Source organism: Cyprinodon variegatus, unplaced genomic scaffold (genome assembly GCF_000732505.1).
Source record: "Cyprinodon variegatus isolate N-32 unplaced genomic scaffold, C_variegatus-1.0 Scaffold174, whole genome shotgun sequence".
In the NCBI taxonomy this organism is placed as follows: domain Eukaryota; kingdom Metazoa; phylum Chordata; class Actinopteri; order Cyprinodontiformes; family Cyprinodontidae; genus Cyprinodon; species Cyprinodon variegatus.
Window position 1 is genome coordinate 1,121,511 of NW_015150627.1, and position 27,145 is coordinate 1,148,655.

At 36.8% G+C, this 27,145-nt stretch overlaps 1 protein-coding gene across 1 annotated transcript in view; it reads right to left on the reverse strand.

Moving 5' to 3' along the window:
* The window catches only part of ccdc148 (coiled-coil domain containing 148), a 45,825-nt gene that overhangs the window by 8,175 nt on the left and 10,505 nt on the right, over positions 1 to 27,145 (reverse strand). The window contains exons 7-9 of the mRNA XM_015378540.1: positions 25,297 to 25,478; positions 24,828 to 24,966; positions 15,701 to 15,907 (exon numbers count right to left, since the gene is read on the reverse strand). Coding sequence (XP_015234026.1) covers positions 15,701 to 15,907; positions 24,828 to 24,966; positions 25,297 to 25,478 — 528 coding nt within the window. The remainder of the gene's footprint in view (positions 1 to 15,700; positions 15,908 to 24,827; positions 24,967 to 25,296; positions 25,479 to 27,145) is intronic.

Below are 27,145 nucleotides of genomic sequence, written 5' to 3' on the forward strand. Positions count from 1 at the left end.
TCAGAGTTTCAGGTTTGACATAGACCTATCTTTTTTGTCAAGTACATTTATATCTCCAAATTCATATCTGGATGTTATGTAATTGTGATGGTTCAGAAATACAGTAGTTCAGAGACACAACAGTAAGGATCATTTTAAATATTGAATTAACAGAATAGCAACAAAACTAACTAAACAATTTATAGAAAAAGATAAAAAGATTTTTAACAAAAATACAAAGCATTGTAAATGCAAATTTTTTAGACTATATGACATCATTGAATAGTGTTAGGAATCCAGTTTATGTGGGTTGTTTTGTGTTTTCTTTTGTTCTCCCTTTCCACAACTAGATGGTGCCTCCTCTCACACCTGCGGCTTGTTGAGTCATCACCAGAGGAGTATTTGAGCAGCGGGCTGTCACTACCTCGACGCCAGAGTGTTTGCCAGTATTGGGTACTCTAGCCAAACTGAGATTACCTGAGTCTAATGTATCCCTTGTCTCTCTGAGTCTAAGCTTTGCCTTTGTATTTGTTCTCTGGTAGGAAGCCTTCCTGATCCACTGGTTAAGCCTGGACCTTCTCAAGGTCTTCTCAAGTCTCAGTGATATTTCCTACGGGCCCTAAACTGATCATTGTGGTCTTCCCTTCAGAGTTTCCGGTTCCAGTTCACCAGTCCGCTAAGGTCCAACTGAGTTTTATCAGCAGTATAATTTCACTCTCTGTTTTTGTAAACCTTCAAATAAACCAGTTAACTTTTATCCTTGGTTCTTAAAGCCCACCATGACAAATAGTTGTCTATATTTAACAAGGAATGAAGGAAGGAAGGAAGGAAGGAAGGAAGGAAGTAAGGAAGGAAGGAAGGAAGGATGGATGGATGGATTCTGCAATTTTATGGTGTAGGGGAAGTAGGTGTTGTGGAACCTGGCTATTCAGCTCCAGAGACTGCATGGTTACAGACCAGTTTTCTGTGAGGGTTTGAGTTGTCTTTAGTGATGTCTTAGCCCCTGACGAGGCATGCCCCCCTGGAGCTTTATCCTCTCCCTATAGTGGCATTGAAGTCATCAAGAATGAGGGACACTACTATGGGCTCATCCTTAAACTTTAAAAAGTAGTTGCAGTAGACCTGGGACAACAGCTTGTGTCTTCAGGTTCAACTAGAGTGGGGTCTCACCCTTTCTTTATTTGATGTAGGGAAGATTGTTGCAGCTTTCAGACGTGATGGTACATCAGCCTGAGCTCATGAGATTTAAGGATGTTGCTAAGAACATCCACCCAATGGTCAATGGTTGCCATGAGAACCCTTTTTGGATTCTTGTCCAAAAATCTCTGTTTACACTCACAGAAATATTTAACCAGAAATTTATTGATGTAATTTTTTATTTATACATTTTAGATTTATGTAATTTTTTTTACATAACCTACTAAATAACACATACATGATGAATATTCCTTTGTATAATGAAGCTTATTTATAATCATCAGGCTTATGTATTTATTCAAAATGAATATCTATGAGTGTATTTATTTCAAATAGCTCAAGTTTATTGTTTGAGTTGCATTATTTTTTAGTTACCTTTAGGCAATTAAAAGAATAAAGTTTATGTATTTGAAATAAAAACACTTATTAGAATTAATTTTGAGTAAGTATGCCCTTTTATATTGAATACATAAACCTGACGAGTATGTTTTTCATATAAACAAGCTTTATTATACAAGTTAATATGCATCATAAAATATTTATTCAAAACGTTTGTGGTAAAGTTATCCAAAAAAAAAAAAAATAATAATAAATAGGAATCTATGTTAAATTACATAAATCCTAAAATTTGGGTGAAATATTTTTATGTGTGCATTCACTCTCTTTAGGGCTCCACATACATACGCAGTGGGCAGTCTGACTGTCTGCCCATCAGAATGAGGACTAGATTTTGTCGCCTTGCTGAGTGCATCCAACATTGCTGAATTTATCAAGGAAGCTGATGTTATAGTCACAGGAGGGAGCGGCAACCTTATTGCCTAAATACTTTTTCAAAGATGTTTAAGACATGTGATTTTAATTTGATAAATTTTTCTATTTAAAAGAATAAAATAGGGGTTTGTTCCTTTAAACATTAGGTTTCTGTCTTGTTAACCCTTGCTCCTCATTGTAATATAAAAACAGGCATCATTCTAAAGAGACTCTTGCATTATGCAGAACTCTGTCTGAGGCCCGCTGAGTATAGAAAGTGTTGCATTTGACAGGGTAGACGGATTTGCAGATCCAGCAGAGGAAAGCTTAGAAATCCCCAAAGGGACAAACTTCAAATTAACATGCTCTCACACACATTAGTGCCAGCAGTTATCATAAAGTCAATCGTTCTTGACGGGCTGGCCGAGATAAAAGCAGCAGCTGTGTGTTCAGGAGGGGGACTTCAAACGAATCGGGCTCTAATCCACTTCTATTTAACGCTGTTGAAGCAGGAGATAAAGCACAGTTCTCTTTTTAGAAATGCCAATATTGTCTTAAGGCAAGGCAAAGTCCTTAAACTGGCTTATGATATGTAATTTAAGACCCAGATAATAAATCTAGTGAATAAAATGATTGGAGATTTGTATTGTTTTTGTAACTCAAGTGTAGCACCCTAGTCACACTATTTTCTCTGTATGGGAATCTAAGGACCAGGAAAGGGCATATTATTGATTTTAATACCTGCTGGTGGTTAGTATAGGAAAATGTTAAATCAAATTCAAAACCAGACAAATAGTTAGGTTGTCAAGCATTGAGAAAATTGCCATTAAAAGACTTAATAGGCATCTGGTCTTCAAGTATTAGGGTTTTTTTCTCACTAAATAAGTCAAGAAATCACCAGTTTTCAAAAACAAGAGGGTAAAGAACCTACTTACAAATGTATTTTGACCCACCCCCAAATTAAATAAAAAAATGTATAAAGTGAAATAGCTTCCATAGCACATAATGGTTGTTTTTATTTTAAACTACGACAAAGAAATTTGAAAAATGCTTCCTTTCCAATAGGCCAACTTAATGACATCTATAATTTATGAATTTATCATAAATACAGTGTTATTGAAAAAGATACAAATAATAATGATAAATAAATTATTTTGTATTAGTTCTTGTTGAATCATCCAGCTTGACAAAATATGGCATCAAGGGAACATGTGAAACTTCATCAGCTAACAAGTCACAAAGGGATTATTTTGTGCTTATTTACTACCCTTCTGTTGAGAGATCTCTCCTCTGGGACGTTATTTATGTTTGTGGTTTTGATAATGGAAAAAAAAACAAAAAAAAAAACACTTTAAATGCTTGTCAGAATCGTGCTGCTGAAATGGCATCCAACATGCACCGATGGAATTTTCTCTCCATTTCCACTCAGCCCTGGTCAGGGCCATAGGGGGACTGGGGCCCACAATTACTGCTAAATAACTGACATGTTAAAACCTGAGCAGGTCACTTAGAACATGTTTCACAAATATAAATGAACAAAAAAGATTATAATCAAATATGCAACATAACAGAGTTGGAAGGAATATGTTGAAAAATCTGCACACAAGAAACTAGGCCCTAACAATATCCATAGACCACTATAGACCACAATAGACCATAGGCCACGCTTAGATGATGTGGCTTGTAATTTCAAGGATAGCTGAAGAAAATCTCTGCAACACAATGTAGGGTATAAAAGTGAGTACAGACAAAAATATATTTGAATTGCATTTGACCACAGCTGCCCCTTTTTTTTTTTTTTTTTACAGATAATTACAGAAGAGGCCTGGATGAGAACCTGCTCCTCTTAGTCTGAAGCCATGGTTCTTACATAAAAAAGGTGGATTGCTTCCTGTGGATCATGGATTAGTCTCTACCTTAAGTAGAGGACATTGTTTGTCATTGGGTCTTTATTAGTAGTGACAGACCATCTGGCACCTACTACCTAGTAAACTGGAAAGTAGCTCTGGAAAAGTCAAAGATCATAGCTCTTAATTAACCAGTTTTTGGCAAAATTCAAACCATGGTCATGAGCTCTAGATCATGACCAAGATTACAATACCTTCTATACAGTCTCCTATTGGGTTGCTGCAGTCAGCCTTGGAGTTTAGGTGAGCAGCTCTGTTATCCGAGGGGAGCTCAGAGTCAAGTCACCATTCTTCCTCATCAAAAGAAGTCCTCTGAGGTTGTTCAGTCATAAGGATCCCTACTGTGGATTTAATGATTTTTCTCACTGCCTCACTGAGAGGAGGACTGGAACAAAACCAGTATACCTAAAGGGACCATAAGCTCCTTCTGAACCTCCATCCAGAAGGAACTAGAAAGAGATGTATGGATTTCTCCCCTAGTCTTTGCAATCAAAAGTCGAACATGGGAAAACAATGGACGGATTGATAGAGGGATTTATTTAATTAAAATCAAAAGCATTTGCTATGTCTTTCTCTTTATAGATTATTTTAGTTAAATCTTATCACACATGGGGATAAAAAGCATTTATAGCTTTCATACTGTCTAGAACAGATGAAAGGTCACCATTTACATTGCTCCATCCTTTAAACAAAAATTATTTTACTATTGATTTAAAAGAAAATGTTATATTAGATAAATGATTTTCCTCTTTAGATCTGTATTCAGTGGAAATAAGCACATATCGGCGAGAGAAGGTTTACTTCCAGGCTGTAATTAATACAGATATGTTTCTGAGACTTATAAACATAACTAATAAATGTGCTTTATGATTCTTTTTATTGTATAAGCAGACATTCAAAAGTTGGTTTTCATTTAGATTATTTGTATCAGGAAAATTCCCTAGATGTACCATAAGAAAATGCATTAGTCTGACGTATTGGTTAGGCAGAGATGAAGTGACATTTTACAGAAGACAAAGCGGGAGGGGGATGTCATTATGTATAGTAATTTGTCACTGGAATCTTGTTTTCTGTGAATTTGAATAGAAATGGGATTCCATCTTTTTTGTGGCAGCACAAGAAAGAATGAAGACATGTCACAATAACAAAAAAATGATTGTGTTTTTATCCGAGTTCTGCATCCAGCTGAAAGCCTTTGTTAAGGATGTATGCTTAAATATTTTCCTCCAGGGGCGTTACAGAGGCTGTCATTTCTTTTTCCCTTGAAACCATTTAGTGGCAAGTGTTTGATATATACATTATTGTGCCAAAGTCTTGAATAAACCCTTATTTCTTTACATTTTGTCTCCTAGGTGATTTCTGAAGTGTCTTTTAGGAATGTCTAGTTTTCTTTGGTCTTCAACAGCTTTTTCCTCTAATTGAGTAGTTAGACCGCTTTCAGAGAAATATTCATGGCTGTTTTGCCTGTCAAATAGGCTGCCTGTAAGGATCTTAAAGGTCCAGCGGGAGTCAGTATTCAGTGATACAGTATCGAAGCTGTATTGATACACTTTGACAATGTGTCGAAATGCTTCATGATGCCTCATCAACTTATCACTGTCTGTGTTTGAACCCGGTGGCTACAACCTCCACAGGCCAGATTTGTTGGTGAGGTACCATGGCCTGTTCAAATTTGTAGACTCCTTCAAATGTGGCCGACAAAGGCAGCCTTCTTTTCCTCCCTGTTGAAACAACATCCCATGATTCATTGCAAGTCCAAGCAAGCTGGCTGGTCCGTGCTCAGAGGAAAAAGGGAAATGGCGACGAACAGTGGTGAATATCGCAATTTAATATAATGCAAGTATGTTTAAAAATAAATTGAAAGTAGTTCATTTAAATGTCCCTTTGCAAATTGGTTTGCTTGCCATACAAACATAGATTACAATATCTCTGCAGTATGGGGACTACAAATCTGATATCTCTGGCGACAGTACTGTTGCTGAAGCTCCTCAAAAATTATATAAGCACACAACACAGAAGTTCAGCATTCATTCTCTGCCTGCTTGTGAGTCAAAATTCACGGTTGCTAGGCAACAACGTGAGGGGCGGTGTCAGCCAGAAAAAGCTCGGCCTGTTTAAATCTATAGTCAAACTCCTTCTTTCAAGAACCCAATACAGGTAGACTGGGTCCTTCAGCAGACACAGCCGCCGGATTCGAACACAGCCACCAGCGTGCGATTTTGATGATATTAGATTGTGAAGGATTAGAACACCCAGATGATCTGAAAAAGGAGATTGTACGGCTCGTGTAGGTCACATTCTGTAAATTGTAGTTCTATGCTCCTCCACCAATGTACCTAACGTATTATGCAGTCAACCTGACTGACCAATCATAGCAAACAACTGGTAGTGATACACTCTCTTATCTGCCTCTTTGTGAGTCGCATGTAGAGCATGCTGAGAGCCAAACGGAGCATTTGGTCACAAAATAAACCTCTACTTCCATTATACAGAACTGGTTTGGCTTTCCCCAAATAACAAGGCACAAACAAAAGTAAAGTTGCAAAGTTTGTTCTGACATGGTTTGCATGTCTGGGGCAACCCAACAAACTTTATTAATAACTGAAAGAGAAAGCACATATATGCTGAGAGCCAAATAGCCAATAGCAGCATCGCAGCCAGGTCGCTGGAACCAACATTAACCCAGGCATTTGATAAAGGCTCTCTATCTTAGAAGACAAGCAAGAGGTTCAAAAGAGTTATAAACGGGGGATTATAATGCCTGCACAAAGTAGTTGACCCACAGTACGAGCTGCCTAGAGAAAAAACTTCTCCAATACTGCCATTTCACATCTCAGTGTATGCTTATGTTCTCTCCATGTGTTAGCAAAACTGCTTTTCTTAAAGTCAAAATCTGTTCAGAAAGGTTCTTAAGCCTAAATTTTCTGTTTTTTGGGGTTTTTTTCCCTTTAGGACTGTTTTACATACAGAAATGCTTTGGTTACACTGACCAGAAATCTGCAAGACTGTGATAAATCCAGAGGTGGGTGGTGCATCTGGCACCTAGGCCTTCAGTGGGCACCCCTCAACTTAATCTACTTCTTAACCCCTTGACATCTAACTGGCACTTGCCAATAATCTTGGTAATACAAAGGATTTGTTGCATATTTGTAACGATGGCTGTCAAAGGTTTATTATCACCACTTTCACATTTTAATTAAACAAACCACCAAAAGTATTCAGATATGAAATGTAACAAGTGGAGGTATAACCGAAAGGTAGATTAGTGTGAGGATTAATACAGAGACCAATTAACAAGGAAGCTCAGTGACAACCGCAATCCTCGACTCTATAACTACACCTCCACCACATGTAAATCATCATCACTAGCCTTTCAGATTCAATATGCATCCAATTGTCCCTAGTTTAACTTGGCTGTAAACATTTTTGGTCTAACTGACCAATCAGCGGACAGAAAATGGTGACATCAGAGTTTGCCCATTAGCTGGTCCTGTGGGGCAAATCTGAAATCTAATTGGTTGAATAAAAACGTTAAGGTAACATCAGCCAGTGCTGCTGATTGTGAATGCCCTGCGCAGATTTGATTGACAAAGCAACACGTTAAGGCTGAAATCTAATTGGACAAAAAATATAAAAACTACATAAATGTAATTGAAGCAGCACAGTGAAGATAAACACTACACAATTGAGATAAGGGATTGTCTGGAATAAATTAATACAGTTATATAGAAGAAAATGAAAATTTAGGTTATGAATGTAGGTTAGTGCTCCTGATTTATTTTAGAACCGCAGTGAAGGCCTTGAAAACCTTATCGCCCACAACTGGATAAAACTGAAATTGTGATTAAATGAAATGGGATATATTTTTGCCACATTGTGAACCCTTGCTCCAGACCCAACCCTATAGAAAATATGTGGAGGGAAGTTGAAGATCAGTTCTAGAGGAAATCTTCATGGAGAAATGGGCCATAATACCAGCTACAGTATGTGCAAACCTGGTTACAGGTTACGTTTGACCTCGCTGCAAAGGTTGTGCTCCACACTACTGAGTTAAACTTATTTTATTGATCAAATGCCAACTAAATCCTTTAGTATTACTACAATGGAATTTCCTGATCTTTTTTTGTCTCTTATAGTTGAAGTGTACCATGATGAAATTAATTACCTCTCATCTTCCTAAGTAGGAGAACTCGCCAAATCAGTTGCTGACTACATATCTTTCTTCCCCACTTTAAATCATCTAAAAATGGTTTCTTGAACATGAAAATTCACTGTACTCCCAGGACCTCCACAGTCACCAGATCTGTTGCACCCACCTTTGGGATGTGGTAGAACATGAGGTTTCCATCATGGCTGTGCAGCTAACAAATCTGCATAAGCTGAGTGATGTTATAGAAAAGTTACACTTACAAAGGAAAGGGGGTAGAACACAGCTCACATCTGACTGATTTCCCGCGCAATGAAAATGAAACATGAGATTATAAAAATCTTTAGAGAGCTGGAAATAATGTCCATTATAAAATGAAAAAAAATAAAAGACTTTTTGCAATAATATGCAATAAGAAATTCACAACTGGCCCTATGTGATTTTTTCTAAGCTGCATAACAGAGAAAATTATACACATATGAGCAATTAACTCCTCAAAGAGTTGTCAGCTGAAGCACAGTGGCCCACGCGCTGTCTCCACAGCTAAGACTTTTTCAACAATGTACTTAATAGTCTCTGACAGGAGATCTACTAACACTTTTGTCTAGAGAATATCCCGATTAACTGGGGAATCGCACAATAGTAGATAATCTGACCATAATTTAATCCATGACATTGTTTGCTCTACCAAGTACTCTGAAGGCCAATGAGATCTTGTTATAAAACCTCTTCTTTGATGAAATGTTTCCCCTGGTCTGCCGGTTGAGTTTTTTGTCCTGCTGGCCCACTCATCTTGTCTCCCACCTGAGCCTGTCGCAGCAATCATCCCTCTAGGCTTAATCTACTTGTGTGGAAAAACACAATCACACAATCAGAGACGCCTGGGGGCGAAATATAAGCAGGGAGGTAAAATGAAAGCAAGGACATAATAAAAGGCTGCAATGAGGAGTAACACCAAGAACAATACCAGCTAATTACAGCAGCCAGAATAGCCTAGGAACAAATGGCTGATGAGATGAAAAGACGAGCCTGTCGTTGGATGATAAAAAGAAATGAAATGAGCTGCGTTACAGGGGTGAATTTAAACTCATAGTATTTATTCATTTTGCTTTACCTTTCCTAATATCTGTTTTATATGTTTGGATGAAGGAACATTGCCGTTCATGGTAGATAAGATTTATAGTGTGATTTATGAATTCAGCAGACAGTTTTCTTTATTTTCTAGATAGAATGGTTATTGATAAATTATTATGCAATCAATGAACCTAAATTTTCTCTGTGTACAGCTTAGCCTGTCTTTTGTGAGGGTGAAAAGGTCAGAATCAGCCTATCAGTGCCTAAAAAATTGATTGTTGTCGTGATCTTAATTGATCTGAGGTTGAAAATTACTTAGAGTTGATTTTACTAAGCATTACAGGAGTAGAAAACCTAATTAGAAGAAAACAGAGAAATAAAGAGAGTGATACATTTAAGTATTGATCACAAAAACTTAGATTATTGCACAGGTTACTGTGTGTTCCTGATTTTTCCTCATATCTAAGCTACCTTTGCAAAAAACACCTTTACTGTAAAATGTTGGTTAAACCATAGAGAGTGAGAGAAACGCCAAACACAATGTTTCACAATCCTCCAGACTCCTAGCCCAGAAATATTAACTTATAGTTGTTGAGGATCAAATGTCAATTATGTAAGCAGGAGTGACTCCCCCTGACATCACATCACAGACTTTACTTAAGCGGCCGACTTCATTCGACCGTGTTTAGCCTGTGGCTTTTGGGCTTCCAAAGGGGGAGACATGTCGGTGTTAAGTTGAAGGCTACGTTGTAGCCACCTAATCCCCTATAATCTGTGTTCAATCAGACTGCACCCTGCCTACCATTCAGAGGAGCTGAACGTAGTGTCTTGTTTTTCATCCTGTGTTTCAAACCAGATTAAACGCAGTGTTTTGTGAAGTTTACCAGAAGAAACTCATTGCATTCCTACATCCACCTGCGACACAGCCAATCAGCTTTGAACCAAACCTCCACGAAAGCCAATCGGCATCCAAAGTTCATCTTAAAAGGCCTATGATACGCACTTGTCTCCTCCTATGTGCAGGCGGCACATGCGCCGTGTGACTTCATTCACATGACACTGTTTCAACCCACCTCCAACCCCTCATCCACCATCGTAGCTAAAGCTTCATCAGTGTGTCATTCCTCCCGGACTCTTACTGCATTCCCGGTCTCATCTTAACCGGTCCGGCAGAAGACCGCCATGTTGAGCCTGGTTCTGCCAGAGGTTTCTTCCCAATGGGGAGGTTTTCCTCTCCACTGTCGCTTCATGCTTGCTCATCATGGACAGGTTCTCTCAACCTTTGTTATCCAACTGGACTTCCATCTTCCAGGTCCGTGAGTGAAGCTCTAATATCAGCTCACGCAATTCACTGGATCTCCCCATAAAGCTCAGCACACCGTCTCTATAACCAGCAGTCTACAGACTGACCAACTTCATCTATCTCCACTCCACCACCAGAATCAGGTGTGGGGGGAAAACAGCCCTATTCTTTGCTCCTGTTCATGCATTTTTATCAAAATTAAGCACTATGTATACTGCCGAGGTCTGAGCACCAAAGACAAAGTAGTTGTATCAATAAATTTCTCATTGTCTTTTCTCTTCGTGTGAGTTTTTCAGATTGAACTGTGTAATAAATGGACTGTGTGCCACTGGTTCGGCTACTGTTTGGAGCTGTGCTGCCATCATCTGAGGCGCTTCTACAAAGCTATCCTCTGCCTTAAGGGGACCCCCTCTTCAAAGGCTACTGTGAGTGACAAGATTAAGCCTTGCAAAGTTTCATTCTGTTGTTTGTATCAGAATGACTCGAATATCTTTGAGAATCACCTGTCGGACGAACAAACTGGGCGCCTCAACCGGGATGGAATGCAACCAACCGAAGAGAGTCAAACCGCCGCCCCGTCCATTACACTAAACCACCATCCTTTAAATTCTTTCATCCAATGCTTCATAAATTCTCTGCTTGGGCGAAAATTACCTAGAAATATATTTTTACATGCGTTGGTTGTTTTATTTAAAAGAAGAGTTCTGAACTTTGCTTATTTTCAGTAGTATTTCGTGTTTGTGGACTTATTGGATACTGTGTGTGATTATCAGCTAATAAAGGTACCATTGTATTTTAACCAATTGTGGTCAGATCCACCCTCCTTTTTAGTAAAATTTTAATAACCATTGCTTTGGTTGGTGATTAGTTCCTCTGCTGGTACCCATAGTCTAAATAACTAATTGGTGATTTTATCAAACAATTCAGGTGACCAACCTTTATGTAAAAGAATAAAAACCCTGGTGAGAAAGCAAATTACAGTTATAATCATATAACTAATAATCATTGACTGTTTTACCCTCCATTTAAATGACTTGTTACTTAGCTATAACTTCCAGTTCTAGTTATCTAATATAATTGTCATCTCCTAGTAAACTTGCACACAGTGATTCCACTACGCTTAATCTCTGGTATCTTATATGAGTTTATCACATCAAAGAAATATTTTTTTGGTTTTAAAGTCTTATTCAAAATCAAGGCTCTATCTTCCTTATTGTTTTAACAACTTGAGCTATCTGATTTTTTTCCCCCTCTTTTTTTTTTTTACCAGATTTATCATGACTTAAATGCATTAGAGTTGATAGCACTATATCTATGTACAGGAAAAGAGAAAATCAAATATTACTCATAAGGAGTTCATAGTAATTATGATCTGCTTAAAAAGTAAGGTAAGCATTAAAGAAAAATATTGTTTGGGTATCATTATTGGTGAAATTTTCTTAACATCATATTGTTTTAGCTAATATAAATCAATAGTGGTATAAATTAACTAAAAAAAAATCAGTTTGGGTTTTTCTAAAATATTAACCATCAGATAATACCATTGCAATATCAAATAAATAAATTCGATGTCTTTTTACACCTTTAACAGGTTGCTATGGCTGTCTTCTGGGTAGGAGAGGATTTATGGGTTCTGTTTTTATGATACATCCTGGTACTTTCTTGAGGCAATCTAACTTTCATCATGCTTTCCTTCTTGCTTTCCTTCCTACTTAGGTCTCTCATTGAGAAAACTTCTAGAATAAGTCAAATCCTTTTTCATTTTTTTGTTGGATTTTTGTTTTCATACAGTCAGAACTCCTCAGCTGTTTGCCATAGATGTTCCTATACTGACATGTTTCCCTCTCTCTCTGAAACATTGAGTTTTGAGCTATAAGATGTCATTTTTTCTATAATTAAACTTTAACTTATTTGTCTTTTCCCTGCTGTCTGCTTAAACCTACGCTTGGGTCTTTCTTTTACAATGGAACTAGACCCACTGGAGGGGCTGCAGAAACCAAAGCATTAAAGATGCAGATGCAGTAGAAAGAAGAATCCATCTTGTCTCTCAGCTGTGTCACTGTGCTGTGATGATAACAGAGAAGAGAAATAACGAATGAATGCAACCATGGATCCACCTGAGCCTCAGTGTAAGCTGAATTCTGTGCAAAACAAAAGCAATGTTCCTGTCTCAAAGCTCTGTCAATACTGTCATTGCATAGAAAAAGTTGGTAAAAAAAAAACATGTATTTACATAAGTTACATGCATGTTATCCATATGAATGTGTGGTTTTATTTTAACTACTTCCAGTCAAAGTCTTTTCTTGTTTCTAGAAACAAATATTTTAAAGTTATCAAGAGAAAGCATTGTTTTTATACCATAAATGAAATCATTTCAGAAACCTTTGTGTTGCTTCCCGGCAAAACTTTATTATGGTGCAGTCACAGCAGATGTTTCTGATGTCAAGAGAAAACTGGCCTTGATACACACAAATAATATGTAAGAACCCCATTCTTCTTTATCACTGCTGCAATAAAAGCCAAAGATGATATTATACAGCAGAAACTATGTAATAGGAAGGAGCAGATATGAAATCATTTAAGTCTAAAGGCATAAAGATGAAACTAATGTTAATGGTATTTACAACACAGTGTCCCAGAGTTAGATGGTAGCGCAGCAGATTTGCTTTCACAAGCAGACCATTATGGTTGTTGCCACAAGGTTTTGACTTGATACTTCTACATGAAACTTTATTGAAAATGAGTTAGGGAATGAAATATTATACAATGGACATGGAGATGGAAAGGGAGATGAGAAAGGGAGATGAGTTAAGAATAAGGGTAAAGAGAACGGTAGAGATAGAAAAGAGGAAGGAGCAAAAGAGGAAAAAACAGTGAAATAATGTAGAAGATATACAGTAACTTGTTTTGTTTTTTTTGTAAAGATGCCTGTAAAATGCCTGTGTTTCTTTTTGCTTTAAACGTTTCTAGGTTTTTTATCATTGTTTATGGCTTCCTGTATTCAGGTAATTTCACTTATGCCAGTGTAAGACTTTTCTCATTTTGATAGGTAAAATCATCTGTGTCTCAGTTCAGCTTCTTGTCTGCTTCCTGTGTTAGACTTAGACTTAATGAGTCTTCCTCCCTCTGTTTCCCCTTATCTCGCTCTGCCCCAGCTGTTCAACTTTCCCTCACTTTTGCCTAGAATTTTCCAATGCTATCTCAATCCCTGCATCAGTATTTAGCTTTGATTCTTGCTAGATTCTTCTGTTATGCTTCTTGTTTCCATGTCCAGCTATTCTCAACACATAGATTCTCTTTCATTTTTGTTTTGAAAGATTCAGCTCATCTTTACCACTTTCAATATAATTCAACATAATTGGAGTTAAAATTAGTCCTGTTAATATCAGTGTAACAAATGGATAATGATGTTATTATTAGTATTGTTTTGTACCATGCAGATGTCTAAAGATGGGCTTCTTAATGACCCCACATTACATTATTTTCACAGACACAAGCAAGGATAGGTATATATGTGATTAAAACTAGTTGGATGTTTTTCCTTTTTCTGTTCACACTTTATGTCTTTTGCTTCATGCCTGCTCAATTTCTTCTATTAAAAAAAAATCCAATCTTTCAAAATCAAATCAAAGCTTTTCACACCAGTTCATTTTCATGTATATACTTACATTTATCAACCCACACTTATGTGAGTGAGCTCTTTTAGAAAATGTATTTTATTGTTGTTAATTTTCCTGAAGGCCAGGCTTTAAAGTAAGCAAGTTTGAAACCTTCTTTATGGCATGTTTTTCGTTTGGTCTTTTATTCAAAACTGAATGCAAAAGAGACGGGGATTGAAATGCAAAAACATCTGTTTTCATGTTCTTAAGGGTTTTCAAGCAACACATTTATATTAAGTGTCTCACTACTGTTTTAATATTCCAAGAAGGTTTTCACAGTTTGTCACAATACAACACAAACTTCAATGTATTTTAAGATTTTTTAGATAATCAAAATTATAACTCAATAAATAGTCTACTTGAGCCAAATTAAACTGAAATATAAATCCAGGAGTTCTGTGAAAGCCCTGTAGGATTGTTAACATTCAGATAAATCAAATTAGAAAGACAGTAGTAAAGTTGTGGAGATGCTTTTGAGTATTTTTTAACATTTAGTAGAGTACTCTAAATTCATAAGCAAACCCAACTAGATACAGACAGGTCAGGCATTTATGAAAGTGTGGCAAAAAGACAGTAAATATAAGAAAAGGCGATAAGTGGTCCTCCTCCCACAAAGCCATGGAGGAAAAACAGCAAACATGTGGAAATGGGAGGTGTTCTGGTTTAATGAGACACTAAAACTTTTATAGCATTAGAGCACATTGCGTTCCTGCTTGCCATATGCTGGCAACATCTTGGATATACATTTCCTTCAGAAGTGCAACAAAGCTGCTCAAAAGTTGGGGGAAATATGGACAAATGCAAAAAAAATGACATAAAAAAAATCAAAATGTGTTCCCTTTTTTTTGCTTCACATTTGTCAAAAATCACTAACTTACTAACTTACCAATTACGCACTACATTGTGTTGATTTCTTAGATAAAACCCACTGTAAGACATTAAGATTTGCATCTGTGATGTTTATATCGAATATACTCATTTAAAAGTTGCTATTTCATGAAAAGATGATTAACTTAAGCAAGTATGGTGTTAAAACGTAACTAAATAGCAAGTTAAAAAATAGAAAGAGCGATCAGAAACTGCAGATGTCAAGAAAACATGTTTTTTTTTTTTAAAGTGAACCAAGACCTGCAGCACACAACCATCTAATCTGCTGATATTTGACAACATAAGCTTCAATCATGCTGGCGGAAACCCAGCAAATGTCACAGCGTCCTATCTAAACAGCCACAGGAATAAAGCACCATTAAATAAAACAAACAAATAAAAAAAAAAAAAGCATGAGGAAGCAAAACTGAATTTATAAAGTAGAGCATCAGCATCACATATATTTGTTGTGTAAATGTGTAACTAGCACCCCTTGGAGACAGCAGCATCATGTTCGCCAGACCATCCTTATTAGCTTGTTTACATTCACAGCCCATCCCAAGCGGCAGCTAAAGTAAGGGATGCTGTCAGCCAGCGCGGCCTAATATACAGCCTCATCAGCAGATATACAATAAACAAGCAGGCAGTTGAACAAGGCTGCCTTTGCAATCTCTTTCACACTTCACCATCACATCAAAAGGATGCCTAATGTGCATTATTCGATCAGCTTTGAGATCAATTATCATCATTCTGTCCAGACAAACAGATGTGTATTTATAACAGGGAGACCAGGGGTGTGAGTGAAATAGACACTAACTTTCTCTCTGAGCTCCAAGCAGATGTTCTGCTGATGCTGGCGGTCTTTGTGGTGCTCCAGCTCCTCCTGGTGGGCGTGTTCCGCCTCCTGCAGCGTGAAAAGGGCCCTTTCCAGAAGTTCCTGTTGGTCTCTATGCCATTGCTGGGTCACAACTCTTAACTGCATCCTGGTGAATCTCTGCATGTCCCACAATCGCTCATGCTGCCTCTGAAAGCAGGAGAATGAAATAGACACTTGCTATTAAACTAAAACTATTAACTTTCTTTGTCAGACTCATGTTGTATATCAATAAAGATAAACTAAGTACATTTAGAAAGTAGTTTTCAAATAATGTCTTTCCTTGTTAAGGAATATAACCAATTCATAACAATTTTGACGTATGTGAAAAGTAATCTGCCTCTTAATTTAATGCCTTGTTATGCCAACCTTAGTCATAACAGCAGTCAACTGTTTCAGATACTTTGCTCTTCCTAAAATGGTTTAGTTTAATTACACGGATGTTTTCCAGCATAAATGCCCTGTAGTACAGCTAAGGGCCTTTGTAGTTTCATTTTGAATATGGAAAGACACCATTTATACTGACTCGCATATTGTCCAATAATGAGAATTGAACTTAACTGAGGTAAGTGAGGCCTGCAGTACTTTAGGACTAGTTGAAGTTTATTTTTTTTGACTTCCTGGATGACTTTATGGAGTCCCAGCAGCTAAGTGAATGATAGAAAGCATGACTGATTTTCTATATGGTGTGTCCTACTTCATGTTGTATTCTAGGTGCTAATAAAGCTTTTTCTGTCACTTTCCAAACTGTGTTTATCTGCTGAAAAAACAAAATGTCCGTGCATTTCCAGTTTTTTTGGACCCTCTTTATGCATCATGTGGTAAAATTGTGTCATAAACCTCATGACCTTGGCCTACTTCATATCAGTTTCCTTCAAAGTGATCTCTTTGTTTTTCAGATCTAGATGTGGAAGGTAAAATTTAACAAAAAAAAGTTCTCATATGTAAAACAACTGAGACAAAAAAAATCAGGAAACAATAGAAGTTTGAAATGAGACAAGTATGAAGAGAGTAATCTTGTATAACATTAAAAAAAAAAGTTATAAAAACAAAAAAAATAAGACAAAAGAAAATTATAAAAACTGATTTATTGCCGCAAGGTTCTACTTGTAGGCTATTATGCACCTAATTCATGATGTGCTACAAAACATTCACAAACATTCCTGGATGATGCACTGTCTACATAAAAGGTAGCATTACCATTGGGACAATGCTGTGCCAGATCGAGCTCCGCTGGGGTATAAAACCATCCTTCTCTCCTGGCTGTGAAATGTTCAGAAGGAAAACAGTCCTTTTCGATGTGAGGGCTGCCCATAGCTATTCATCATTGTGTCAGCACTCTCAGAGGCTGCACCACTTGGCTGCCTCATTGGAACAGAGGGAATGATATTCATCTATGGGCTAATAGCGGCTAACTGACAGTGTGAAGGCATTAGACGGCTGACTGGTTTTATTGAAAATGAGTAGCTGACAGACCCGCCGTTGCAACAGAAGTGGCAGGATTAGTCGAGCAAATCCTGCTTATTAATGCGCAACTTTGAAAGATTCACCCCATATTACTCACTCTGCCTCATCCCCTCCTTCACTGTCCCTGTCTTAGGTTATTTGTTTTTGATGCACTTAGCATAAACACACAAATTAGCATAAAGAGAGTTGGTTATGTTTGCAGACACCATATATCCATGCATGAATGTTGTATATTACAATCAGTTATGGTGTGGGGATGCATCAAGCTGCACAGAGTTCTGCTCCACACCCCCAAAGCATGGCAGGCAACACTTGGTTTCACTAAACCACATCTCATCTGTGAAATTCTGCAGCATCCACATGTCTTAGTTGTCCAAAACAAAAAGAATCAGAGGACGGAATCCAAAACTGTAATATAGTGAGCCTAACAAAAGTTATTCACAATTTATTAGTTTAAGCTGATCAATTAAGAGTGCAGTATTTTGGTTTCATGTGAAAGGTCTATACCATTAAGCACATAACTGTGAAAAATAAGTAGAACAACATTTCTGGGTTTTCTTATTTACAAATAAACATGTCAAGAGGAGGTAGCGGATTTATGTTTGCCTCCTGTTAAACTGATCAGAAAATAAAGTTCACTGCCAACCTTTTTTTTAACCAAATCTATATTAATGAAGCTGTCTTCTAAAGCTCTTAGATTTAAATTACAATAATAAGTGATCATAAGGCAAATAAAGCAATATTCAAAACACTCAACATCCCAAGGAGTGAAGGAAAGGGAAATGAAGGAAAATGGAAGTGTGGCCCTTCTACACCTAAACTGATAGACAAGGATATCATTAATCAGAAAAGCAGTTGGGGGCCCATGTTAACTCTGGAAAAGCTGTAGGGATCTATATCTCTGGTTGACACAAAAATTATGAATCATGCATGTCATATATATGAGTTATGGGAACGATGCAAGAACAAAACCATTGATTAACAGCATTAAAAGTCCAGTTAGCAGTTTAGCAAACAAGGACATATGTGAAAGAAGGTGCTCTGGTCAGATGGGAGAAGACCTGAACTTTTGGCATGGAGTGCAGTGTCATCCTAAATGGATCCAATACAGGGTAAAGGGATAGAAAACGTTTGGGAGGCCACAAAAAAGCCTTTTCAGCCTGCAGCAGCAAGATCTACAGTAAAATATGTTAGATAAAAGTAAACTAATTTTTAAAAATGGATCAGACAAAGTCCAGACATAAATGCTGAAGGCTTCAGGTATTTTGCAAACCAAAGAGTGCATTGTCTTGATCTGCAAACCTGAAACACCCAAAACATCTTTAACTATGAAATGTGTCAGTAGCCTGACGATAGAAGCACTTTACAATTTTCACTTTTATTTTAAAAAATATAATCAGGTATAATTTCCCTGCTAATGCATTAGCAAAATGCTTTACCTTGGCCTACCACAATAAATCCAACAACATAGTTTATGTTTCACAGTTACAACTAGAAAAAAAATAAATAAGGGATATGTATACTTTTACAAGAAACTCTAAATAACCCTTTTGTTATTGCAGAACTTTATGACATTGATATAGTGCATTATCATATGGCATATGACTTCTTGTAAATAAAAAAAATAGTAATAAACTAAAATGCCCGTCCAGCAGAGGGAGTTCTTTACACAAAGTAAGTCCTTCCATCTGTCAATAAAAACTCAGAGATTGTTTCAACTCTAAGTGAGCAAAACACTCATTAAATGCATGTCTTCATCATGCGCTATGCATTATACTATAACTGCAAATGTAGAAATGATTAGAGTTATTTGTACTGGGATCACAGCTGTAAGCTGAGGCTGCTATGAGAAGTTATTAATTCCAAATCTCTTGGATGTAGTCACAAACAAATTCTGAGTCTTGGCAGACATTTGCTTGAGTTATTACTCTACAAAAGTCAAAACGTAAATGCAGAACCTGAAAAGGTTGAATAATCTATGTGACTGCATGATTGATAAATAAGGTTCTTGTGATACACAAAAACCCTTTGCCTTGCCCATGCTTTCTATGCTATGTATAGAATAGAACAAAATAGAATATAAAATAAATATTTTTTTGTTCTATAGGGGAGACATTTAAGTATAAGTTAAAGAATGTATTAATCATTGATCAGTAATCTGAAGAATTCAAACAAAAATTAAAAGAAAACATGTTTATCTTAGTGTATTGCAAAAGTATTAACTCCCCTACATGCTTTTCCTAGTTTAACAGCAATCAAACAAGCTACAATTAATTCATGGCATTGACAAGCTGCAAGGAGGTTAGAAATGTAAAGTGCAGATAAATCAATACATTTTCCAGTGTTTTCAGCAATGAAAATAAAAGCAAGTGACATGAACTAATGTTATTTCTTTGCCACCTTTGCACACAAAGAAAATATTTTCTTTTTTGCCATTTTGTTTTTGCAAAGTTGTTTAAACCTGGCATCTATCTATTCAGATTGCAGGGAACATTTCATTTCAATCTGAAAAACTCACACGAAAAGATAAAGACAATTAAAGAGAACTTTATTGACACAATTATTGTAAGACTTTGGCGCTCAGACCTCGGCAGGAATCATTAGCGCTGAATTTTATTTTAATGTGCAGAAGCAGGTGTATGAGAACAGGGATGTTTCCTCACAGGCCTTAAACTGGTGTTGGAGTGAAGGTAGATGACGTTGGTTCAGTCCATAGACTGCTGGTTGGTGAGATGCTGTGCTTGAGCTGAATTGGTGAGATCCTGTAGAATATGAGCTGATACTAGTGTTTCACTCAGGGACCCAGAAAGACACATTTTTAGCTTGATAAACACAGGTTTGCATGAGCCTTTCCATGATGAGCAAGCATTAAGCGACAGTGGAGAGGAAAAACTCCCCCTTGGGAAGAAAGTTCTGGCAGAACAAGACTCACCAAGGCGGTCTTCAGCCGGACCGGTTTATATGTGGTTGGGAATGCAATAAGAGTCCGGGAGGAATTACACTCTGATAGGGATGAGGTTGAAGAAGCACCATGGAAAAGCCAGATGGAGCCTAGCTATGATGGTGGAGAAGGGGATGGAGGTGGTTGAATCAGGGTAATCAGAGTCAAAATCAGACATAGCACAATCACTGCTTGCGCTTGCCTGGGTAGCAGACTGAGTTGTGGATTTGCAGACCTTTTAAGATGAGCTCTGGATGCTGATTGGGCTTTGTGGAGGTGCGTTTCAATGCTAATTGGTTTGAATTAGAGGCAGATGAGCCTCTGATGATGAGGCTAGTAATTTAGTTTCTTCAGTTGAACTTCCGACTAGGCTTCATTTAGAATAATTCCACAATGTCTTGATTTTAAAATTATTTTAAATGTTAACATTGAATTGGACATTCTAATGTGTGAACATTGATCTGAACATATCAATTTTACCAGGATTGTCACTCATTTAGCTCTACCCATCAACCATGATGGTTTGTTCAGGGTGATCTTCTATGCCTCACATAGCATTTATTACATTTTATCTCCTTTGATCAGAGCCACTTTTTCTGCATTTTTTTGATGTATCTGGCTTGTTTTAAACTGCAAAACTGACTTCTAATGAGTTTCTTGGATGGATTTGTTTTTGCAACTCTAGCAAAAGGGCCTGATTTTCATGGTGTGAATCTGTTTTTATCCATGGACTGTCCAGGCTGAGCTGTAAATCTCTGCTGCTCCTCCACATTCGCCATGGTCCATCTTGCTTCTTCTCTAATCAATGCTCTCTTTGCAGGGCCTTGAAAGTTTAGTTTGACAGCCAAGTCTTGGTAGTATTGCAGCTGTAACACCCCCCTTCTCTTTTCATATGTTGGACAGAACACTGCTCTTTACAGTAGTCAAAGCTTGTTTTTCTAAACAGCCAACGCTACCATAAAACTTCTGTACAACTTTGTCTCTGAGGTGCCTGCTGTGTTTCTCAGTCTTCACGTTTACATATGTTCTATACAAAAACTCTAAGAACCTCACAAAAAGCCTTGCATTATGCTAGTTTTGAATAACAAAATAGACTCTGGTTATGAAAAAGGTTACTTTAAAACAGTTTGTTATACTGGATAATATTAAAGGGAAACAGAGTAAAGTGAGGTGATAATTTGACTTGCTAGAATGACTTTCCTTCTGTGTTTAATTATTTTGAATAATTCCATAAAATCATCCAAACCTGAGAGCTCCTGCAGTGACAAACTGCTGTACCCTAACTACACAAAGCAGCGTAATCAAAGATCCTTCCTCCTAGCAGCTTTATAACCTTCACTGCTCCCACTAACCTCAGTAAGTGTTTACACTCATGTTGATTTTTGCATTGTTGCTTTTTTAGTCATTTTAAATAGCATTCTGTTGTTATTTGTACATCTCTGATGTTGCTACTTTGTTATTTCATCTGACTTCTTTTAAAATGTCCACAGTTGTATATTTTGGTTATTTATTCTTGTTTAGTGTCTGCACTATATATATTCAAACTTCCTTTTGCCCTTACTGTGCAGTATTTATACTTTTGACCTTTTTCACTTTATTCTGTTATTTTTTATACAGTTTATACATGTGTCACAATGTATATAATGCCTGTTGCTTTGCTGCTGTTACAGCATAATTTACCCAGGGACAATAGAAGGATTTTCTTTTTTATTCTAAAATTACTTAAAAGCTTTTTCAAAATTAGCTAATCATTAAAAAAAAAGTTTATTTTAACTTAGGTATAACCACTTAGGTTTTTGGATTCCGGTCTTTTAACGTCTGACCCTTCATTTGGAAGCAAACATCAGATAAAAGTCTGTCTCTAAATGACATAAATTGAAGGTTACACTAATGGCACATCCGCATCTATGCATCTAATCAGAGGGGTTTAACAATATCATTCTATACCCATACTGATTAGCGAGCCAGTTTAATTATGACTAATAGCTGAATTAGGTGGAATCAAAGCTGGAAAGGGAAGAGAGCGGTGAAAGACACCTCTCCTCCTCCTCTACCTACTCCTCCTCGTCGCAACACCCCCGAGGCTGAACGATCAGGGCTCTAAATGTGGTACCCAGCTGGAACTGATATGACGACAGGTCTCTGGGTGAGGGTGAGGGGAGGAGAGAGGGCCTGGCGGTTGTCATGGCGATATGAGGCGGCGGCGAGAGCCAGTCGTCCACAGTGTGTGACACGGCACATCTTGCGTGCTGAGCAGATCATTGTCCAGGCTTATCTTGGTTCAGGGTGCTGAGCTACATTGATCAGGGAGGCTGGGACTCACACTGGAGGGCTGCTTCCAACAGAGTGAGTTAGGGAGGGGGAAACGTGCAAATGACTGCGTCAACATCACAAGGAAGCCAAATGCAGGTTATTTGACTTGTTATGCACTAAGCAGTACTACATATATAGCAAAGCCAGGATTTGTACAGGGATGAATCAAACTTAAGTCTGTCCGTTTACCTCATAGTTAATTTCTGCGCTGAATATATGTTTTTGGTCAAAAATTTGGAAAAAAAATAAAATGTTTCTGTTTATTTATAAAATGCAAACATGTTTGTGTTTGGATTATTATCAATACCAGTTATCACACCAGTGGAACCATTTAATCTTTAGGTCCAGATACGTGCTGTGTTGGTGCAGGTGATGTGTTGGTTGATTATGAATTCTGTTTGCACTCATTAGTCAGTTTTTTCCCTGCAAGAAAAATAAAAAGCATGCCTCTTCAAGTCAGACTTCTGCCTGGGAAAATTGGAGATCACCAGGCAGCTCCAAGTTCAATTACAATCCAATTTATTTTGGGTTATTTATGTAGCTGCAGTTCACAACACATATCATCTCAAGCCACTTTACAAGACAGATCCAATTTATATATAGAACTATATATAATCAATTCAATCTAGTCTAAGAGACAGATTTCAGTTCACCTCTAATATTAAGCAATACAGTCAGCATTGGTTTAGAAAACCAATACGCCCACCACCAATACACAACACATATATTAATGAATGTGTTTATAAGACTTGCTTTATTTATCATACAATAAAAGTATAATATGTAGTAAAAACGCAAGTGAATCCTGTCATTGAATTTTGCTGTCAGTGGAACTTTTTTCAGGTGAAATTTCTTGTTGTGACAAAGTTCATGACATCAATTTAGGATTTGTTTTGTGCAAACATTACAGTATTGAAATTAAGTTCGTATTGTTATGATAATTTTAGTGAACAGTGGAGTAAACAGGAGCTTCAACGAATATTTATAAGATCGCAGTGCCTTGTTTTATTCTACTCTTTTGAACTTTCAATCTCCCAGAGCAACAAACCTTTTTTTTTTTTTTACATATACATGTACATATAATGCACATACTTTGTTTTATTTGTTTAGAACTTATTTAGAAAGAATAATTTGCAATTAAAATCTCATATTTGCAGTTAAATGCGATTTTTCAGAGACATGGCCGATTTAAGTTGACAGTTATCTTTTAATATAACTGTGTATACTTCCAAACTGGAAAAAATATTAACCTAACCTCAACTCTTACAGAAAAAAACACCAGTGGAAAAATACAATATTCTGGTCAGCAAATATAGGAAGGGTTTGAAATATTAAAAAGAGATCCCTTTTTAATCACACCAAAATAAAAAGGGACATTTAATCTTTTCACTTTGTTTAATTATCTTTTTGGAGATGCCTCTCTCATTTATTTTCAATAATAAAATCTTTGGATGAAACAAAATAACTTTAAATCTGCTGGGGAGTAGGAGTGAGAACCAATTTTGGAGCAAAAACAGCATTAGAAGCAAAAAACAAAAGTCTATGATTAATAAAGAAATGCCAGAAAGCACAAAACAAAATTCTAATAATCCAAGCTAGTTATGAGAAAAGCATCAATAACTGGAGCAGGTCAATATACTTTAGAGCTTGAGGAACATTCAGACTTGAGAATATTTATGCAAAAATGTATTTACATGTTGCCTTCTCTCTTTCTTTTGTTTTCAATCAGCAACATAAAGAAGGCAGTGTGCACAGAATGTAGCTGAGCTAGATGAGGAACAGAGGCTAATTTGTTATCATTACGTCATCACAACAATGTCTAAAAAAATCTTATATGCATTGAAAGTGAAAGTTTTTTTTTTTTTTTACAGCAATGTATAGTTTGTCACAAACCTCAAATAAAAAAGAATCAAAGGCTAACCAAATTGAGGCTGAGTGGTTTCCCTTTTTTTTTTAAATACAAGTAAATCTTTTCTAAAACAATTTGACATCTAACCTTCTAATGAACAGGTGAGAAGAAAAACTTAAATTCACATTCGAACTAAACATCTGTTGCAAACGAACCACTCTGTTGATTAACTCTGAATGATTCATTTTCAAAATTAAAAAGAACACTATATGAAAATCCTGAAAATCAGATCATGGAGTCAGATCAGAACACCAAAGAAACAAATTTAGCATCTGGAGAACGGGGAATCGAGATGATAATGGAAGGATGGGTGTGGGAGGAGTTTGTGAAAAACATGACAGGTCAGAATTTGTAAAAGCTGTGACTAACTGCTTGAGCATCTCTTCTCTCTCATATTTTACAAGTATGAATAAATACACAAATACACAAAAAAAACTAACCAGTTCGAACGTTGTCCTGTCAGGGAACTGCCTTAACAGCATGTCCATGCAGAGCGCTCTGTAGTTGGGTATATCATGAGTGTACATAGAAACTGTGAACTGGAATCGCTCATGGTCCTCTGGACACCAGCCACACAACCTGAAACAAGTTGAACACAGAACAGCCGACGCTGCTTCAAACAACAAACTTAACAGTCCTTTAAAGCTACTGTAACAGACAGCAAAATGCACAAAGCAGCTTGGTGCAATCAACCACCTGGGGAGAAAATCGTATCTGAATCATCAGCATGACTTGGAGAAAAGTAACAGCATCTACCACAGACATGCTCCAACTCGTTCTGCAGACTTCAAATTCATTATTTTAACATGTTTACCAAATAAGGAGTTACACTTAAAACAGGATAACTTTGCCAAATTATTTCATATTATTTTGGGAAATCAATATCATATCATTTGCCACTTTGCTAACCTGTCATTTTTTTCCAGCTGCTCCTTCAGACTCTGCAGTCTGACTTTGTACCTCTCTGAAAGGGACTCAAAGGCGTGGATCAGAGAGTCCTTCAGGTCCGGATAAGGGCAGTCAGCATTCAAAAGCTCCTCAGGAATGATTTCTGAGCTCATAACAGTATCCAAAGTACCAAAAAAGTATTTCTAGAAGGGAAAATATAGCCAAAACAAAGTCATTATCTACCACCACATATTTCTCTGATGTTTCAGCAAAATATTAGTGTTTGTTAATTTTGGTAATTCAAATTTAGATGTATTTTTTTATGTAACAAATAAGAGAGCATATGGTATTTGGAGATAAACTTTGAAAAAGCAATCATACAAAAACATCTGACCGCACTAATAGGAAGAACGAACTTTTCAAATACAGACATCATTTTACCATTTCAATTAAATGGAAATGGTCTCTAATTGAGAATCTCTAAAGAAAATAAAACACTAATGAGCAAAAAACACTCTGATGCAGCATGAAGCTGTTATGAATCTGAAACTATTTTTTCTCAAATTTACAGATTAGGTCAAAGGAATAAAATTAATAGTAAATCGTTTTGCCTACAAGTTACTTGCATAAAAAAAATACTGTGAGATTATTATGATATGAGCTCTCTAGTTTTAAAAAGAAATCATAACATGACATTTATTAATTAGGTTAATAAACCTTAATGTCTACGCAAATGAAATGCCTTTCTTTACTCACAAGAACAAAGAAAATATTTAAACTTAATGTCTGACAGGAGGTCCTAACATCAAAACAGCTTAGATAAAACTTACAGATACAAATATTGTTTTAGTAAGAATGTGAAAATGCAACTGTCCATCTCCCATTAAAATGTCCTTTTATGATTTCCAAATTTTCCAGCATTTAATTAATTCATGAAGGTTAAACAGATCAGATAAAGTACACCCTCAGTCTGGAAATGATTTAGTAAGGAAACGGTAGCCCATATGCTGTATATGAAAATTAAGAAAACATTTTTGACTGACAGACTCTGCTCCAATAATTGGATTTTACAAAAAGTGTAAAAATATCTTAAAACAGAAAGTTTTAATATTCATTTCAAAATGAGACACTGTCTCTGCACATTTTATTTCCAAAAAGGCAAGGTGACCTCTACTTTACTACTCACAACATGATTTATTTTCATCTTAGGGAACCAAACCTACAGAAAAAAGTTATTCTTGTGCTTCATAAACAAAGTTCTTTGCTTTTAAAGTCATGATGACCGTTACTAGAGTCTCAAGCAGCACATTGCTGTGAACTAAGCAGTGGCGGCTGCTGTTCTGTGAAACAGGGGAGCCTCAATGTAGAGTGTTAATTACATCTAACCGTCACATATTGCATTAAGAAATATTGAAACACATAAAACACTTTTCTACAATGGGTGAAAATAGCTGTTGTGAAGCGCTCTGAAATAATAAACCAGAAACCACGGCAGAGTTCAGCACAGGATGACTGTTCTGAATGAATGATGACTTTTCCCTCTCAACTCATGGGAAAAACCTCCTCGCTGTCAGTCAAAAAAAATTTAAGTACTTATGTTGGCCAATCGGCATCGAGCAACCAGCTTCACGACCCACCCCAGCTCCATGGACCCCCTAAGAGGTTTACTGTAGCCTCACTGATAGGGCTCTACTTTCTCGCTGCCTACTTCAATAGATGGAGGCTAAAACCTTAACAGGTATTTCTCATAGAGATTCACAGGCAGTGTTCTGCTGCTGCAGAGCGGATGGAAAATCACATCCGAGAGCGGAATAAACAGCGGATTAATGCGCAAAATACTCATGAAATCAGTTGCATTTTAGCACATATT